Source organism: Talpa occidentalis, unplaced genomic scaffold, assembly GCF_014898055.3.
Source record: "Talpa occidentalis isolate TD23 unplaced genomic scaffold, MPIMG_talOcc4v2.1 talOcc4.3, whole genome shotgun sequence".
NCBI classification, from domain to species: Eukaryota; Metazoa; Chordata; class Mammalia; order Eulipotyphla; family Talpidae; genus Talpa; species Talpa occidentalis.
Window position 1 is genome coordinate 16,580,575 of NW_023603184.1, and position 20,745 is coordinate 16,601,319.

Sequence of the window (20,745 nt, forward strand, 5' to 3'; positions counted from 1 at the left end):
ATTCCTGTTATATAATCAGATTCCAAAGCTTCAGAGGCTGAAGCCATTATTGTGTATTATTTTGGATGACTGTCTGCTCCAAATGCTTAACCTTCTTTCTCACTTACCCACCTAGAGATGGCCTGCAGAGATTCTTGAAGATAGCATAGGAATTACCTTTTTAACAACCCAAGTCAATAGTTGTCACCATCAATTTGTCATCAAGAAATAGATATCTGGTTGAACCTGAAACTAACATTTTAGGGTAGCAAGAATTCCCTGCTATGCCTCCATGCTTAGAAGGCAATACCTGGCAAAAACAAAAGCAGATAAAAATAAATTATCCCCTTGATTCATCTTTAATAGTTTAGTACCCAAGAAAATAAGCAAATAGGCTCTATTAGACTGTTTCACACCATATCCAAGTAACACCGGGTAGGGCTATTTTCTGGGTGTGAACAATCAGCCCAGTGTTGTGTGTTTTTAACTCCTGCATAGCTATGTTATTAGATCCTCAATATGCTTCTATTACTGAGGCAGGAAGTTGAATAAACACATTTTAGAATGCTTTTCAATCACAAGGGTAGGTTTTGGAAAAAAATACTCTCTAGTTAATATTCAGCTAATCAACAATAGAAGATTGAAGTATTTGAATGTTCTCATAAAAATTGAACTTCTAAAGGAACTGTGTGCATAATAAAGTGTTCTAAAGCTATCTGGGGGGGTGTGTATGTGTGTGTGCACGTGTGTGTGTGTCCCTTGTGCACACATGATTTTACCATCTTACATTATGTTACACATGATCAGGGAAATCTGTTTCTTGTATATCTTAATGTATTAGTGATAAAGGGCTTGAAAGACTGAAGATATTGGGTGATTGCCTTCAAAGACATCTTCTTTGATCACTGTATCTTAGTAGATGTCCTGTTACTCTTTTTCATAGCACCTAATTCCCTTCCTAGCACTTATCATAATCTGAGTTATGTTAATAGCTATTTACTTCTTTGTTGTCTGTTGCTCCCAGCTGAGTATAAGCTCCACAGTGCAGAGAACCTCTTCTGCTTATGCATCATTATTTCTTAGCTAACACTAAATACACTGTGTGTCACACCCTCAGACCTCAGGGAATAGTTGTTGACTGTGGTGGAAAGACTGTCATCGTTCCCTGGGCATTCTGGGAAGCTATTTTATTATCATATCTCATCCTGACTTTGGGGAGGCTCAGAGATCTAATGGGATTTAATTGGACCTAATAGGATTTCTTTTCCCCAAGGCTGATGGATTAGAAAATTAGGTTGAGACCCGATTTTGTAACAGACTTGAAATGAGCCAAAAGGGAAAGGGAATGACAAAATAGATGAATCTGAGACAGTGGAATTGAAAGTGAAATGCCATATGATAGAGTTAAAGAGTGAAAACCCAAAGAATTGAAATCCATCGGACCTTCCTAGAAATCAACTGTGTAGGTGTTGGGTGGGTTTGACTAGAAATGGTTGGAATTTTCAGTTATGGAGAATTAGGTTATTACCTGCAAACATACACTCTTCCTACTAATGTAGCTAATCCCCAACTTGCAGCTAAGACCTTCCAAAGGAATTAATTTAAAAAGAAATAAAAATGTTTTTCCACAAATGACTTCTGATTTCACCATTTCTGATTCAGTTGATCCTGGCCTTGCCTTCCACTCAGAGAAGAATAATCCTAGTGAAAAGTGAAAACTGTTATTTCAGAAACATGCAGAAATGAGATATTGTGATTGAGATAAACCTGTGCATTATAACAACATGCCCATCTAGAAAATATTTTGCTTAGAGCCTTGAGAAACCACCTTGGTATTTGATAGAGAAAAGAGGTGCCATATTGGCTGATGGTAAGCAAATGTAACCCCTTAACAATTGTTGGAAAAAAATAAGTGTATATTGTTCCTTTGGCCACATGGAAGATCTTTACCATTGGGTTTCATCAATGGTGCCTCAGTGTTAGTGTCAGACATGGGAAAAATTTGGAAGGACAATGGGTAGGTCCAGAGAGGTCATTTTATCGTCTTGAACTACCCTATGATTTATGCTCACAGGTAAGGTGACTGCATGGATGCCTTCTGTGGACCAAGTGAAAGAAAATGGTCTTAAGTAATAATAGAAGAGATTTAAAAAAGAACAGGAAAGAGTATGCCAATAGCGAACATTTGAGCAATACCAAATGTCTCTGAGATATGAAGAAGTTAGTAACCATATGGCATGGGGTTACTGTAGGGTACTGGCAGTAGTGGAACATTGATTTGAGAAGACAGGATTCATGGTTGGAGGTACATCTCCGTTTCTCCAAGCCTAAATTTCCTGATCTGGAAGGCAAATCATTTCAACTCCCTCCAACTCAAAACCTCTGACAGTATAATTGTAAGATATGGTAGAAGTGAAGATGGGTTTTGCAGGATGAGGAGTTACCTTGCTGCTAACTCCTTGGGTGACCTTAAAGAAAGCATTTAGTATTGCTGAGTCCTAATTTCCCATTCCATAGAAGCAATGATTTTGATCTCTGAGGACTCTCTTAGGTTGGGATTTCATTGAGCAAGAAATTAGAGGAGAAGAGGTCAGGAGCACCCTGCTGCTGCTTCATTTTTCTGTTGGAAGCAAAAGGAATATGTTGGCCCTGCAACTATGTTAGTGTGGATTCTTTCATCTGACCCAGTGACTTGGGAGCCTGAGAAGATGCACACACATGTCCTGTTTGGCTTGAGCGGGAGGCTCATTTGTAAAGAGTAGCCTCTGAAAAAGCCAGCTGTCAAAACATCAGTGATTTGCCTCAGAGGCCTAGGAGAAAATCTTTCAGATGAAGGGGTACAATAAAGAAGAAATATGGGCTCCTTCTCAAGTAATAAATGGCTATTCCATTAACCCTGTTTATCAATTATCTCCTTTAAGCTACCCAATTCTGGAACACAGACTGGAACAATCTTTTCATGAGTAATGTTGACCATGCAACACTAGTATTTTTCTTTTTTGGACTTGCAAGGTGTTATTTGTGTAACATAGGTAATTCAGTTGTTCAATTATTTACCTACTCATTTTTTTGCTCATTCAATAAGTTGAATCCTTACTTCGTATATGCCAATCACTTTGTCCCCTTCTGCCTTCCCCAACCCAAAAAGATTTTGAAAATCAGATTAGGTTTCCAGGAGTAAATGAATGGTATACTTTGTGATGCAAATAATTGGTGATATGCTGGATAAAATTCAAGTAGGGTTTGTAATGCTTTACAACTACCTGAAGTCTAAAACAGAGGTTCTGGCTACTCACAGTCACATGTTTCTCAGCCAGGATAACATTAATTCTTAATTCACACAGTCATTTTATAAATGATGATTAAAGCCTGCTGAGAATGCAAAGATGAAAAGAATATAATCTGAACCATCTTGAGGTCCATAATTGAGCTGGGGGGAGATAGTCATGTAGATAAATTCTCATTCTGTAACTGCAAGCACTTGACAAGCTCAGAACCTGAGATGTGAATAGAGGAATAGTTGACAGACACTAGACACACCACACAGGGAGTTTGGCTTTTTCTGTATGCACTTATGAAGATTCTAGGAGGATTGTAAAGAGTGTTGGAAGTGTATGAAGGGAATATATATGATCAGTTTATACTTTGGCAAGATCACCCCAGGTTTAGTGGAAAGAATAGACTAAGCAAAGTCTGTCTTATAGGAAATTATTTTAATTTGCTAGGGTCACTACAACAAAATACCATAGAATGGGTGGCTTAAACAACAGAAATTGAGTTCTGCAAAGTAGAAAACCAAGGTAACGGGCCTCCCCGGTGGCGCAGCGGTTGAGCGCTGGGTTGCAAAGCTGCCCGCAGCCTCTGCAGCGCCGGTATGATCCCTGGCTGCTCCCCGGCCACTGGAGGAGGGTCCCGCACGGCGCGCAGACCTCTCCTGCCGCCCGCTGCTCCCCTCAGCAGTGTGCTTCGGTCTTTCTGACTGTTCTGCTCCCCGCTCTGGCTCTGGTGAATTCTCTCACCCTCCCACACTTCTTACTGTACCCAGTGCTTATATAAATAAATAAATAAATAAATCTTTAAAAAGAAAAAAGAAAACCAAGGTAACGGTGTCCATGGATGTGGTCCCTCCTGATGCTTCATACTATGTCCTCACACTCTTCTTGTACATGAACATTTTTGGTATCGCTGTATGTGACCATACTTTTTCTTATTATAAGGGCACCAGTCAGATTGGATTAGGGTCCCTCCTTATGACCTCACCCTAAATTAATCACCACTTTAAAGGTTCTTCTCTAAATACAGTCAAGAATTTGGGCTACTGGAGATAAAGCCTTCAATATAAGTTTTAGGGGGACACAATTTAGCCTATCAAGAAAGTAAAAGGTAGAGGAAATCCTTGCCCCAGAAGAAGGTATGGATGTGGACAATAAGAGAGAGAAATAGATATGTATTTTAACAAACAGATTGGGCTAAAGTAGTATGTATTTTCCTGACTTCAAGTGTTCAAGAACAGGGAAGTTCGGAAGATTGCTTCTGCTCTTTTTTCATTTATCATGTTGCTGGAAACAATAGTTTTCAGCAAATAGAGTTGGAGATAGTTCTTCCAACTGTGGCCTGGTTACCTAGATTCCTTAAAACATTTAATTGAATTATTTAAAAGGGAGCTTTATGAAACACCTTTTATGCTTTACACACACTATTTATGAGAAAATATGAATTCAGTAAAACAGTGCAAATTCATGTCTTGAACTTTGGCTTTATATGGTGGGGACTCGATCTTTAGAAACTAGATCACTGGTGTCTCAGTCCTTTGGGGCTGCTATAACAAAATACCACAATCTGGATGGCTTATGTATAACAGATGTTTTTTTCTCATCAATCTGGAGATTGGGAAGTTCAAGCTCAAGGCAACAGTCTAAGTGTTTTGGTGAGGGTCCTCGTCCTGGTTTATTGAGGTTGTGTTCTTGCTGTGTCCTCACATGGTGGAAGAAGCAAGGGAGCTCTGTGAGGTCTCTGTTCCCAGAGGTCTCTGTTGCCATGGGGGATCACCTTCCACAGGCCCCACTTCCTAACACCATCACCTTGGGGATTAGGATTTCTACACGACTTTGGGGGCAACAGAAACACCAGACCATAGATGTGAGTATGGAATAAAATGTAGAAAATGAAATAAACCTCCAACTCCTATTCCTGGAACCGTCAGCCTCACATGCCATGACAGGCTTTCCAGAAATCCTTTCTTCCTAAGGAATTATACTGCATACACCTCATCATTGTTACTATGGATCAAAATAATCTTCCTTGAGAGATTCCTCTTGAAATTTTATCTTTGAAATGCTTCATTAGAATTTTGAGTTATAGAATGGGAAATATTGGACTCTACATGTTGCCCACTGTGACTTCCTGTCCAGAGTGCAGATTATTAAAATTGACATCGGATGTGTGTGCAAGAAATATCCCCTTTCATAGGCTCTTCTCTAAATTTCAAGATATTCTGTAGAATGGATTAGATTATAGAGTGAATGGGGACTCTGAAAAGAAAATAGAATTGTGTATTGATGCCTTCAGAAATATTATTTGATGGCAATAAAATATTCTCTGAAATTCCCTTCAGAGGGGAGAAAATGGAGTTTGTTTGCAGTAATTGCATTTTCTAGCATTTGCTCTCACACTTTCCAATATAAGCCAATTGGAACCTGTGATTCAGTTTTGCTTATTGGCAAAAGTACCATGTAAATTGATCTGTGATGCATTTAAAGGAGATGCTTGTGAAAGTTTGGAAATTGAGATGGCTTTTTCTTATTAGATTTCGAGAGTATTAGGGTTCATTTCTATATTTTAGTCTAATGTAATATTAGCCAAATATGTTCTTTTTCAATTTAGTTTTAATCAAGTTCTAGAAGACCATTTTCATCTAACCCCAGTGGTGCTGTTAAGGCAGAGATTTTATTTCCACTGTCAACCCTCCTTTCTGGCTTCTGTGGCCCAGCCCCTCCCGAATCACTGCACAGTGAAATCCTACATCACATGCCCTGGTATTGTTTCAGCTTACAAAAATAATAGTAGTTATTACAGAAAGATTTTTTTTATTGTTATTTGTAAGGTTCAGGTGGGAAGAGAATCTAAAAAGCCACTAAAATTGTATTTCTCTTAAAGAACGTGGCCTTTATATCTTGTGTTATTTTTATTTAATTTGATTTTCACCCATACTTAATCGTTTAAAATGCATACACACAGGATTTGCATTTGTTCTTCTAATTATTCAGTAGAATAATTGCCACTTGTTTTATAATTATTGCTGGAAGCAACACCTTTTTCTCAGTTGTTTTTTTAAAGACTTTGTGGGGATAAAAACAGCAACATATTATTCCTCAGCTCACCATAGACCTTGTCAGTTAACACTGCTATTTATTAAAGATATTTGTTGAATATTCTTCTAAGGTAGTAAGAAGTAGGAGATGAACCTCTTATCCTGGAGGAAGCTAAATGCAAAAGACAATACAGGATAAAAGTAATGAAGGTAGTGATGATAGTAATGAAAATCAGCTTGTGTATGTCAGATTTGTATTGGATCCTTTACTGAGCTCATACAGTCTGTCTATATGCTCTGTAATATAGGTTATCCAGTTACCCGTTTCTTTCCTGATGAATAACAGGAAGGTTAAATAGTATGTTTTGAGTTTGAGTTTGGCAGGTAATAAGTGACAGAACCAGACATACAGTCCCAAATCTGCCTGATTGCAGAACCCATGCTCTTAATCATCATGCTGTATATCCCTGCATTCTCATACCTCCCAGTGATAGAAGCATACCCACAGCTGGTGGAGTTGACAGTGTCTTTGCTGATTCATCTTGTGAATATCCAGTGGAACCTAGATTTGGATCCAGATTTCTGAAGCATAAATAGGTAGAGTGCTGGGTCTTTAAAAGCTGGTTTCATTATTTAGATCAGATTTTTGGTATGTGGGTAAATGTTCCTCAATAAGCCAAGGTCCTGGGCCTCCCTGGTGGCCCAAGGGGTTAAGTGTCAGCACTATGAAGCTATCCACAGCCACTGCAGAGTTTGATCCCAGGCCAGGGAGCTGACCCACATGGCATAGCAGACCTCTCCTGTCTCGCCTGCTGCTCCCCTCAGCAGTGTATTTCAGTCAGTCTGCCTGTTCTGCTCCCAACTCTGTCTCTGGTGAATCCTCTTACCCCCTCTGGCCTGGACCTCAGTTCTTGTAAGCATAAATAATAAATCTTAAAAATATAAATAAACCAATGTCCTCATTTGTGAGAAAGAAGTTGGAAAAACTTAACAGTGGAGAGATTACCCGTGGTTCCAGCTGTCTAGCCAGATGGTAATACTTGAGTATAATTGGAGTTGCACTTCAGTTACTACCTCAACTTCACGTGTAGAACATGCCATGGTTTGGGTAGCAAATTAGAGATACTCAGTTGGAAGACAGAGGAGACTGTCATTTGTTTTTACTACATTGTAGTTGTCATTAAAAATGTATGTTTGAATGAGAGAGAGAGAGAGAGGTGTGTAAGTCATAAAAATCATAAAAAGTTAATTGATAAAAGGCTACCATTGAGACAGGGATTCATGCAAAAAAGAAGCTGCTGAGAAATCTCTGAACCATTTTCAGATCCCTAATGTGTATGGGTGCTAGTGTCCTGATCCCTTTTGGTGCCTTGGGATTCTTTTTATGGAGGAGGCTGAAGAAGAGAAGGGAGTGTTTCAGCTGTGGCTTCTTGTGGCCTTCATTCCTGCAGTGGCCCACTGGACTTGCACTCAGCATTCCTTACTGTCTCCTGGGTTTCCAACTCAGCCCTGACATTATTGTAATATAGTTTTCTGTGTTTAATATTTCTTAGACTTGGTTTCCCATTGCAAGCATGGAAGAAACCCTAATGCATGAGTTTCAGAGGAGAACGTAGCAGTCTGAACCTGCTGTGTGGCTCCATCAGCAAGTGTGAGTATTAACGTTAGAGCTGTCAGGACTTGTGAAAATTAATGGAGCCTGACGGGGGACAGACTGAGGTCAGAGACGGAGCTTGCTCTGATTGAATGTTTCTGATGGCTTTGCAGCTGAGGCAAGTGAGTACAAACTATAGAGCTGAAAGGGATTTCTAGAGGTCCCGTCATTCACTCAGCTAGTAGGCAGAGTGCAACAACTAAGTACCAAACATTTTTCTAGGTGCTGGGGGTACAACAGAAAAAGAAAGGTGGAGCCTCCTCGGTGGCGCAGTGGTTGAGCGCTGGGTTGCGAAGCTGCCCGCAGCCTCTGCAGCCCCCGTTCCATCCCTGGCCGCCGGACAAGGGTCCCACATGGCGCACAGATCTCTTCTGCCATGCCCGCTGCTCCCCTCAGCAGTGTATTTCATCAGTCTGCCTGTTCTGTTCTCCGCTCTAGCTCTGGTGAATTCTCTCACCCTCCCGCGCTTCTGACTGTATCCAGTGTTTGTATAAATAAATAAATAAATCTAAAAAACAAACAAACAAAAAAACCCCAAAAACAAAAACAACAAAAAAGAGTTAAAAAAAAGAAAGAAAAAGAAAAAGAAAGGTGGTCCCCTCATGACTGACACAGCCCTCTCCTTGCTTCCAGGTTAGATTCAGCTCTTGTTTGCTGTCAGCTTCCAAAAATTCCTTCCAAGGAAGGAATTTAGGTGGCATATCTCCCTAGTCTGTTCTGGGGCCTCATATCTCTTCTATCCCATAGTCACTAGTATTATTTTTTTCTATTCTTCCTTCTACAGAATTTTCTGCTTGGCCAGTTTTCAAGTCCAAGTTTTTTTTACTCATTTCTCAGTGGAATAGAGAGACTTCAAGAGTTTGAACATTTTCCTCTCTGCTGGATTCACAATATTAAAAATGTAATAATAATTTTAAACATAAAAAGCGGTACTCTATCCATTGTGGGAGTATAACAGTGTCCTTTTATAATAGCAGTATTAAAGCACAGTGTTTTGAAAGGCTGCTGGCATCATCCCACTCAGGTTAAAAGCTTCAAAAATATGATTGAATTATAATAAATCTCTTGTTTAGAGGCAGTCCTAGGATAACAGATTTGACTACATATCTGTTTTGATCCTTTTAATCTTAGAAAGTTAGTTCTTTCACTACCACATTGGCAAGAGTACATGAGCCTGAAGATAGTCCCATGTGAGTTTGCTTTTCCTGAGCATCTGGGAGCCGTAATGGTTGCCCTGTCCTGTCCTGTCATCTCTGTCTCTGTGTTTTCTTCTTGCTACTTAGGGAGCTCTACCTAATACAAGTGGTTTCCTCATATATATTTTCAAGTGTTTTATTTAGGAGTATGGTGGGGGTGGGTATAAGAATTGGAGACCTTAACATTTGTCATCTTTATAGAAGTAGCTTTTCTTTTACTCCCAAACCCCAGCAAACCATGTTAGCTTTGCAGTGTTCTCTGTGTTTACCAACTCCCCCCTTGACTTTAAGAAAAAGAAATAGACGATAATAGTCAATAACCTTGCTTATTAGATCCTTGCTAAAAAAACGACATGAAAAATGTAGTCTCTGGCATTTGCTTGATCTGCTGGACTACTCTGTTTGCCATAATTTCTGTACTTTTATTCATGAAGAATGAAGAATAGGGGGCAGGAGCCATCTTTTGTTTTGTTTTGTTTATTTTATATATATTTTACATCATTCTTCATTTTTTGTGCAATATATGGTTTATCCTCTCAGGTGCAGTCCCTGTAAAATTCCTACCACCAGTTCACCCAGGCACCATCACTATAGTCCCTTGTGCTCTTCCCTCTCCTGTTTTGATCCTTCTCTCTCTTCCTCCCCTGCACAATGTCTCTGATTTTTAGTTGCCCATTGATTTTGATTTTTAATTTATTATAATTATTTTTTTTCTTGATCACTTATTTGGTTCCTCTACATTCCTCCTATAAGTGAAACCATCAGATATTTTTCTTTCTGGATTATTTCACTGAACACAATCCCTTCCAGCTCCAGCCTTGTTGCTGTGAATGGCACAAGTTTATATTTTTTGATTGCTGAGTAATATTCCGTTGTGTATATATACCACATCTTCTTGATCCAGTCATCTATTTTGAAGCATTTGGGTCATTTCTATAGTTTACCTATTGTAAATAGTCCTGCAATAAACATAGGGGTGCAGGTATCCTTTTTTTTAAATTTTTTTTATTATTTTTTATTTATTTATACAAGCATTGGGTACAGTCAGAAGCATGGGAGGGTGAGAGAATTCACCAGAGCCAGAGCGGGGAGCAGAGCAGGCAGAAGGACCAAAGTACACTGCTGAGGGGAGCATTGGGTGCGGCAGGAGGGGTCTGCGCGTCATGCGGGACCCTCCTCCGGTGGCCGGGGAGCAGCTGGGGATCGAACTGGCGCAACCAGTGCTCAACCGCTGCGCCACCAGGGAGGCCCTGGAGGTATCCTTTTGAATTAATGTTTTTGTGTCCTTTGGGTAGATTTCTAGGAGTGGAATAGCAGGTGGCTGACAGATTCCCAGGAAAAATTGGAAAAATTCTATTCTGGAAAAATTCTATTCTGGAATTGACCTTGGAGTTTGATTTGACCTGAACTTGACTTTTCTAGAGGAATATGCTTAATAATGACTGATAGAAAAGAATAGGTTGCAATTGTATGATAGTTAATTTTCTGGCACATTAGCTTACAGTGGTGGTGGGGTGGGGACACGCTAGCAAGGAATCTTACATGCTAGAGCAATCTTACATGTGTATTTTGAAAATGGCAACACACATGTGTCCAAACCATCCCCTCTCTTATCTTCCCACTCCAGTTCATGTTGTTGTGTACCTTCCCGGTCTCTTTAGGAATTTTGGTTTATGTTGGATTTCTATTCTCTGTCAAACTCTCATCTTCATTCTTATACTATAGATGATAAGTTTTTTAATTTTGGATCTCTGCATGAAGTTGGGTAAAGGAGCTTTTCTCCCCTCTCCTTCCTGATTCTATGACCTTCTCTTCCTTGGGTAGGGTCCCAAATTCTCCTGAGAGCTAGCTGGTAAGAAATGACACCCACAGCTGCAGTAGCATTTGGAGAATGTGTTCGTTGAGCCAGAAATTATGTTGTCATAGTGCAAGGCTGACACTACTTCATGTCCCCTGGAGGAGTAGTCCCTGATAGAGCCAGAAAAGCATCTAGAATGGGGAGTTCTATTTCAGATATAAACAAAAAGGGCCATAACTGCCTAGAACCAGAGAAAAGATCACTTGCAGATGAAATAATGGTATGAGGAGGCCCCATGTGAACAGTGGGTGTAAGGCCAGACTTTATCGGGCTGTTACAACTTTGGAGTCACCTGAAAGAATCCTAGCATAGAAGTCAAAGAGCTATTCTTGTCCCACTCTTGCCACCAACATGAACTGTGACTTAGCTTGCCAAGTGGTGGCAGTTGCGTGGCACTAAATTTCTATACAGTGGAATGGAACCAGATAAATAAATTGCTTTTCTTTTTAATTTTAATTCAGGGATAACTTTCTTCAAATGAAACCTTTCCCCAAATTATAAAATAAAAGAAAAATGAAGCTGCTCTGGTGAACATAGGAGTAGGTCTCTCCCCTATACCCTTGTTTTCTTCATGTTGACCTATCCCAGCTCCAGGGAGGCTCATGAAGTACAACTTCACATCATCACATCGGGCTGTCTCAGCATCCTTCCTTCTAGGTTTGTGTGCTGTGATTCATGGGATCCACTTTAAGTGGCACATTAAATATCTTGTTTGATAAGGAAGGGAGACTGACCTGGACACAGTTCTCTGTATATCCACTTTAAAGTTGTTAGGGATTTTCCAGGCATGTGCATAGATGAAGATCTTAGACTTTAGTCCTCCCTACACACTCATGGAGGAGTACTCTCACCTGCTTCTGTGAAGATACCAGGGGTATCCTAAATGAGCAGTCACTCTTGGGGGAACTAGAACTAGATGTTACCTAGCACAGATTATACTGTGTATTTGTAAATGAGTAGCTGGTCATGGTGCATTTTTTCATGTTAAGTAATTATTGCAAGATGGGTATCTGGATGACAGAGAAGTTCATTTTGCAAGATCAGAATCTTCTTGACAGAGGTGGTGGGATTTGCCTTGCATATAGCTTGAAGGCCTCATAGCCGACCCTAATCACCCTCCAGATGCTCAAATGACACTAATAATACTTTAGTTCACATAAAGGACACTTCTGTCCTTGTCGATTTCTGCCTTTGGAAAAACTGAACTTTTCTTTTTCTGTTTTCAAATGCTCTTCTTTGAGAGTAATGACTTTGTGACTGGCATGTAGAGGTCATTCAACTTGTGGATAAACTAATGACCAATTGGATGACAACTGAAAGGAGTATTCATAATAATAATCATTGTGGGCCTTCCCTGGTGGTGCAGCGGTTGAGCGCTGGGCTGCAAAGCTGCCCGCAGCCTCTGTAGCGCCAGTTCGGTCCCTGGCCACCAGGTGAGGATCCCACATGGCACGCAGACCTCTCCTGCTGCGTCCACTGCTCCCCTTAGCAGTGTATTTCATCAGTCTGCCTGTTCTGTTCCCCGCTCTGGCTCTGGTGAATTCTCTCACCCTCCCAAGCTTCTGACTGTACCCAGTGCTTGTATAAATAAATAAATAAATAAATCTTTAAAAAAAAAATTGAAGAAATCTTAGTTGCAGACAATGCGTAAATGTTTACCAGGTCCTGCACAAGTTTTGAATAACTTTCATCGATTAACATACCACTAGAAAATCCATTGAATTTTGAAGGAAACTTGTTTACTTTCTATGGTTTTAAAAAAAAATCATCATAATGCAGGTAATATGTATTGAATGATTATGAAGTGTGAGACGCTGCGCAACTTCTGTATATACAGTATTTTGTTGATTGTCTATAATAATAGGGGGTATTATTATCCTTTATTCTCCCTTTATATTTGAGGTTTAAAGACAGTTCATTGGAAATTCTCTGGCTAGACTGGTTCAGGAGTCGAGAATAGGACACTTCAGGAAGGTCTTAATGCTGAGGAAAATGTAACATGGTTTAATCACCTCATCATAACCAGAGATGATTAGCTTAGTTTCTAAAATTCCTATCTGGACTCTCTTGGAGAATCTTCTGGAGATACAACCATCCCTCCTCTGCTTAGTCAGTAAATACTGGTTGTGCACTTGCCATTTGGAAGGTATTAAACTGCTTCCTTTGGGTTGTGTCAGGAAGCACATGCCATGATCTATTCTTTCAAGGACCTTGAAGTATAAGGAGAGAAAACTCCCATGCAAAAAACAAACCCAAAATCTACAGTATGACTAATTAACATGAAGATTAATTATACCATGTCTGTGCTATAGAAGCTCTATGCCATCTTGATCACAACATATGAAAGTGAATAAAGCACTGTCTCCATTTTGTTAGTGCCCTTTAGTGAATATAACTACTCTGTCCATGGTCACGCAGCTAATGCATAGCAGGCCCTGCAGAGACCTGCTGCCTTAACCAAATGCTGCCTCCACAATTTAAATTGTAAGAGTTTAAAAATTGAATCACGAAGAATAGAAATGTGAGCGGTACAATAAGAAAATACTAAATAATATCCATACAAGTAGAAGTGAAGAGAGTCTAATGGAGCTAGTTGAGTATGAGAGGATGCCAGGAGAGCAGAAGACAAGGAGGGGAGAGGAAAGGAAATATCTGAGAGGGAAGAGGAGACTGCATAGTGCAAATTAGGAATCAAGGGAATAGATATTTTCAGGGGCAACAGTGTCACTGTGGTGTGAACAAGAGAGATGAGAATTGAGAAAAAGTCTTGGGTTTGGTTTTGGGGGGAGGGGGGCTTATCATCAACATTCCATGGAAGCCTCTGGAAGAAAATAGATACAAAAATCAGAGTGCATTGGGTAAATTATGAGTAACCATTGTCTCTAAGTTGCTAATTCTAGTAATAGAGCAGCCAATTGGGCAACACAGTGAAATAAGTGAGCTAGGCATGAGAGTAATAGGGAGTGAGGAGGTCTGTGGCAGACGGGAGGTCAGTAGTGCCTGATCTTTTGATTTCCAAAAAAAACCCCAAATCCCTATTTTTTTGGTGTGCTGTCTCCTGATCTCTAAATGTTAGTCTAATTAAAAAATAATAATATGCAGTTGAGACTGTAATATTTCTGTGGACTGAACTCAGCTTAACAACCATGAGCTCTTAGAATCTTTTAGCAGATATATAGAAGTGAAATGAGGAAGCATCTCAAAGAAGAAGCAAGATTGGGATGGTCTTGGATTGTGTGTGAGTGAGAGTGTGTGTGTGTGTGTGTGAGAAGATCTGCTGTGTGTGTGTGTGTGTGTGTGTGTGTGTGTGTGTGTGTGTGTGAAGATCTGCTTGTTTCTGTTTCCTTGGGCTGGTAAACACAAACTCACACAGGAGGCGCTTTCAACAGAGAAAGGTCCAAATACCAAAATACCAGTTGGAGAGGGAGGGAGGAATAGGATTAAGAGGCCAGTTATTTTATTTATTTATTTTTGTGTAGAAGAGTTGGAGAGTAGGCCAGAGGTGCAGGGGGTGAGAGGATTCACCAGACACAGAGTGGAGAGCAGAACAGGCAGGTGATTGAAATACACTGCTGAGGAGAGCAGCGGGCGAGACAGGAGAGGTCTGCTGTGCCATGTGGATTAGCTCCTTGGCTGGGGATCAGACTCATGCCATCAAGGTGATAGCACTGAGACTTAATCCCCAGGCCACCAGGGATTAACTGGCACAAGAGGCCAGTTATTAGAAGAGAAGACACAAGTGGAGTGATTGGAAAGTGAAGAGGGGAAGTAAGCTTACTTCCTCTTTTCCATTCAGGTATAGAGGATATGGTAGATGCCACATGGGGAGTCTAAAGCACCCTGAGAGATTGAGGAGCCTAGAAAAATTCTGTTAAGGACTGCTTCAGGACTTGGTAATAGCGAGAGTGTGGGATAATGAGAACTATGGACGAGCAGTGGGGGCCCAGCTGATTTTCATTTTCCTTTTGTTTCTAAGTGAGCATCTAATTATGTGACGCCACTAGGCACAGAAGGTACGGACTTGAGTAAGACTGGCTTGCCACCACCTAGAACTTATGGTCTCCCTTAGGGGCTGTAAACTCTAGCCTCACCCATGCGCTGGGTTCCCACATGTCCATTCATTCACTTGTTACAGCTGTCACTTTGCCATATCTGTGATTTATTGCTATGTTAAATTATTTACTCAATACTTTTCTTTAAATCATCTCATATATAAAGACAGATAAATGAGAAATAGAAAAAGGAAGCTCTATATCATTACTTACGTGGTTATATTGTAGTTTTTCCAAATGCGTATTTTTAAAATACACAAACAGCTTGACATTTTTGTCAAAAGTTCATTTGGATTTGACCTATAAAATCATCTTGTATATTATCAGTAGAACACCTACCATGGGTTGAAAAAGATGGAACTGGTTAATTAGTTGAGTTCTTTAGGTCATTTTGAGCCAGGGTTTTTCATGTTAGAATAACTGTAAATGGCCTTGGTTTTTATTCAAACAGGTCAGCTTCAGTGGCCTGATCTGAATAAAATGGATAAAGGCAGGCACCTCCTTGTCTGACAATATTTAAATTATGCGGTTTGAATACCAAGAAGTTTGGAGCTTAACTGCAGAACCTTCCAAATTAATCTAGTCTGGGAAAAAACTAAAATGCCATCAAGTAACAGGAGATTTGTCAGCTGCCCTGCTTACACTTTTCATATAAAATATAAAGGTTGGCAGATTAGAGATGAAAGGTCAGTTCACAAAAAGGAAAATATGTCAGACAATTTCATAACATAGTTAAAAGCAGGTGGAAGTTGAAAACTACTAGAGTCTCAGAAAGAGATGAGTTTGTTCGCAGTGTGTAAATATCACCGTGTTTCTGTGGCTGTTCATTTTCCTGGTTACTACTTTATGCTGAATCTCCAAAATTTGATTCAAACATATGGAAGAGGTCAGTCTTGCAAAGGGAGATTTACTTTGCCAGTTTTGCCTTTAAAAGACAAGCAATCAAACAAACAAAACACAACAGGGGCTTCCCTGGTGGTTTTGGGGTTAAGTCTCAGCACTGTTATCATTGCAAATGCCTGAGTTCCATCCCTGGCCAGGGAGCTAGCCCACCTATGGCGCAGCAGACCTCTCCTATCTAGCCCACTGCTCACCTTAGCAGTAGTACTTTAGTACATGTGCCTGCTGTACTCCCTACCATGTCTCTGGTGAATCCTCTCACCCCTGTACCTCTGGCCTACACCCCAGTTCTTCCTTGCAAAACTAAATAAAATCTTATAAAAAATTTTTTTAAAAAAATGGTCCAAAGAGGGCAAATGCATTTACTTTGCCCCATTTCCTGTCTTGCCTCTGCTATCCCAGAACCAAAGCTGTAAAATGGACCAGTGAGCAGTCAGGCTCCCCTTGCAGGAGCAGTGGCGCATGAAGAGTCCATCATCATGAATGATTAAAGGGCAGCCAGCAGCCACAGCATGACTTGGACAAATAGAGTTGCTCAGAGAGTCACACAGGCAAGACCCACCTTTGAACAGATTACCACCCAGGAAGACATGTTATCCCAGTCTGGCCTCAGAAGCACAGGTGAATCTGGGACACAGTATCAGGCCTAGGGGATCACAAAGCCATATTACTAGAGTTGAGGGGCACAGTGTGTACAATGCTGGGAATTTACAGCCCTTTCGATACAGCTTGTCATCTGTACTGTACGCATAGGGAATTGTGCAAATTGCCATCATTCTATGCATGTTGTTTGCAGCACACGTCACACTCCTGTTGCCTTATGCTTGTTCAGGTGATAAACTCAACATAAACACATATTTGAGAGGGGGCTTCCTATTTTCTATAAGCTCTTCACCACAGCCTTGCAAATAACGGAGGCCAAAGGCATCTCTCACAGGCTGGGAGTAGCCTAGGAGAGCCACTGACACTTGGCCATGCTGTTTTTGTTTCATCTTTCTGCAGTGTTATTTCTGATTGCTTTCTTTTCTCTCTTAAGCTTCAACATTAACACACTTTCTCTATGTGCAATTATACTACAGCTAGAAATATAGAAATTGAAAGCTACAGGAAAATCAGTAGCATTGTCAAACATATTAGGCCAATCCTGAAAACTTCTTTAATATCAGGAGATACATTTACACTGTGTGGCTGAAATTGTGGATTTCACCTTGTACTCTCTGCAGGGCTGAAATTCACACTGACCTATGACAAATCCCACCTCCTCCAAAATTATTTTCTTCCTTCTTAAGCTTTATTAATGAAATCAGGGACTTTGACTTGCTGGTAAAGACCAATTATTATAACAAGTGGAAGTAGTAACTTTATTCTTCCTGGAATAGCAGGAAACAATTTCATCTTGGACTCAGGAGTCTTAGGAAGCTGGAATCATAGACACTGTTTTCCCACTCTATCTCCCTTCAAAATGAAATGAAATGAAATGAAATGAAATGAGCAGCAGCCCTGCAGTGAGGCTTGAGGGATGGGTGATGACAAAAGAACAGAAAAGGGCATTAATTTCAGGTGGGGACAGCTGCCCAGTGCTATCTCCCTTTGGATTTTAGTTCTTATAACATCACGGTGAGTTATTAATATGTATGATCTGCACTTTATTCAAACATTATAAATCTATGCAGAAGTCTGGTGTTTGGGTTTGCCTTTATAGCTTTCATTCTTCTTCCCAGAATTATCTCATTTTGATCAGGAAACTTTTGCATAAAAAGCACACACGGAGAACACAAATTTCCATACCATAAATATTAAAAGGGGGTTAAGCTTTACAGTTTCTACTCCCATTGCAATGGGAGGAAAGTTGGCCTTCTAATCTGGGAAACCATTAATAATGTCTTTTTATTCACAAACCAGAAGGTAAACTGTAACTTGTAATATGAAATTATACTATAGAATTCCCTTCGTTCATGTAAATGTGGAGGATTTGGCTGCGCCCTGTCTTTTGTATGAGCACTTTACTAAAATCAAGCCGTTGTCTGAGTTGCTAATAGGTGGTTGGCTTATTTTTTGAGGACCAAACTAAGTCCAGACTTTTTTTAAGGGTTGTGATTAAAGTCCTTTTTCACTGGGTAATTATAAAGTATGGATTCATCACAATAAATGTGTAGCATACAGAAAAGGGAAATGAAACTCTAGAACTTAATGTCTTCTTAGTAGCTTTTTACTTCTTAGCAGCTTTCTATCTCTGGTTTATTGTCATTTTTGTTAGCATAAAGGAGTAGTCATAAATTTTGGTTCCCATGGAAATATAAAGGGCTCTGTGAGCTATTTCATTTGGGTATACTGTCTGTTAATCACACAGTCTCAACTGTTGTACTTCGTGATGGGAAATGAACGTGCTAATTGGCGCTCTTTTTTCTTATTTCAGGAAACCTGCCATATGAATATAAAATAGTGATTGCTGGGAATCATGAACTGACATTTGATAAGGAATTCATGGCAGACCTTGTTAAACAGGACTACTACCGTTTCCCCTCTGTGTCCAAATTGAAACCGGAGGACTTTGACAACGTTCAGTCCCTCCTGACAAACAGTATTTACTTACAAGACTCGGAGGTAACAGTGAAGGGATTCAGGATATACGGTGCACCTTGGTAAGTGCTCATTCATTACCCCCTCCCTTTTTTTTTTTCTTCAGCACTAAGAAAGCTGGGCACAGTTGTAGGGTGCCTTGAGGGGAAAGGATTAGGGTGGAAGGAAACCTTATTGCTGTATCTCCAACATAACACATAATCTGGCACTGCTGGGCCATTCAGGGCTTGTGTTCTGCATTGTGATGCAGATTTCTTTAGGCAAGACTAGTGGGGGTGGGACTTGGGTAACTATGTCTGTGTTTGTGTGCCTGGAGGCTGCATCTGCGGCTAAGGAGGAAGGCACCAGCTTATCCTTCACACCAGATTCTGTTACTTCAAACATTCCATCAGCCTTGGTAACTCATTTTCCTCTCATTCTACACTGGAGGCAGCCACAAAATAGCTTACTAGATTGGGTCTCGCTGCACATCACAGTCACCTGACCGACTCTGAAGAAATACAGATAATACAGATTCTGAACCCCTGAGATCCCTGATTCTCCTTCCTGAGGTGGAACCCAGCAATCTGTATTTTTTTAAGTACCCCAGATGAGGTTGATGTGTGCACAGTGTGAAAGTTACCACTGAGCGCTCAGGATGAGAATTCTTATTGCCGAGCTCTGGAAAAGTCACAGCAGGTCCATATTGGAGGGGCCAGACCAAAAGCATTTTGATCTTGGCCCCACCAGTTGTCAGCCTGATTCTGAAGCAGTTACCTCACAGAACTTGAATCTCAGTTTCTGCATCTCTGAGAGGGTAAGAGTAATACCCATTTTAGAGTGGATTTGGAAGAGTACCTATGGTTTCCTCCTCCTCATCATCATTTTTCTAGCTTTGGCTCTGCCACTAAGTATTTATGTGAACTTGAAATGGTCACTTTGCCTCTAAAGCACCCCCCCTTTAGAAATGGCTTGGATATTCATTTGTGTGCTTGTGTATTTATTTTCTAAGAGCTCTATTCTATATAGAAAGCAGAAGAACTAACTTTTATTCTCCCAGTCTGGAAAAGTACTTCATTCCTGCTTTAGGAGTTGCATGCAGGACTGGAAAAGGACAAGTAGAGCAAATTCAAATTTGCCATACCCACCCCACTGTTTGGTTGTCAAAATTACTTTTTGTAATTCTTTTTTTTTTGGCTTTCCTAGTTGATCTCCAGAAGGACTGATGAGTGGATATAAGATGTATATTTCTGTTTAAAATCAACCTGGCAATGCTAGTGAACACTCAATTGATGCCAGGCGCTAATCTAAGTCCCTCACATCTTCATCACAATAACTTCAAAATATTTTTAAGAGGTGGTATTTTGATTGAGAGAGAATTATGACCCTCATTTGGCATTTGGAAAATTTGGCATAGAAAGGTTAAGTAACTGCTCAAGAATCACATAGCTAATAAATGGTAGCTTCCGATTTTGAGTCGGACTCAGGGTAGAAGGTGTGACTGAGCAGTCATGGCAGTGGCAATGTGGTCATTGGTGGTGATAATCTGCAGTGGATGTAGCCAACTTTATGAATATATGTCAATTAATATTTTTTACATCCAAGAGGTGGTCAAGAGTAAGAGAATAAACAGCATAAATTCATTGTGCCAAACTGTAATCTAAATTAGCATTTCTGAGTAAAGAGCAGGAGATAGCGAGCTTTTCCAGCCTCCACCCACTTCTTCATTACACTGCAGAGGTGGACAGATGTCCTCTGACAGAGAGGCTTCACACAGAGTTAAGATCTTTTTTTTTTTTTTTTTGGTAACTTAACGATGACTTCTGAAAAATCTTCAGAGCGCAGGACATTTTAGGGCAATTCGTGAACAAGCAGGACTTTCAGAGATCACCAAATTGATAGTTGCTGAAATGATGGCAGCAAACTAATTTCTTGCATTATCTGAGCAGATACAATTCTGTTTAGGACAGGCATAGGCTAACTCAGATGACGGCTGTGATGGATGAGGGAATGGCGGCGGGTCCTGAGGCAGATCTTGCAATATCTCAAGAAATAAAAAAAGTCATTCAAATTTGTGATGTTTCTGATACAAGTTTTAAACAGTTTATATCCAAATTGGATTGATATCATTTTATATATATATATAGAGAGAGAGAGAGAGAGATCATTGATATGTATATATTGATATCATTTATATATATATATATATATATATATAAAAGAGGGTGGTAAATTTA

The 20,745-nt window shown here is 40.1% G+C and overlaps 1 protein-coding gene across 7 annotated transcripts in view; it reads left to right on the plus strand.

Annotated features, from left to right (window-relative positions):
* MPPED2 (metallophosphoesterase domain containing 2) overlaps window positions 1-20,745 on the plus strand; it is a 172,791-nt gene that overhangs the window by 72,013 nt on the left and 80,033 nt on the right. For all 7 annotated transcript variants that reach the window (XM_054699307.1, XM_037522526.2, XM_054699308.1 and 4 more), the window contains exon 4: window positions 18,366-18,591. In XM_054699307.1, the coding sequence (XP_054555282.1) occupies window positions 18,366-18,591 (226 nt within the window). The remainder of the gene's footprint in view (window positions 1-18,365; window positions 18,592-20,745) is intronic.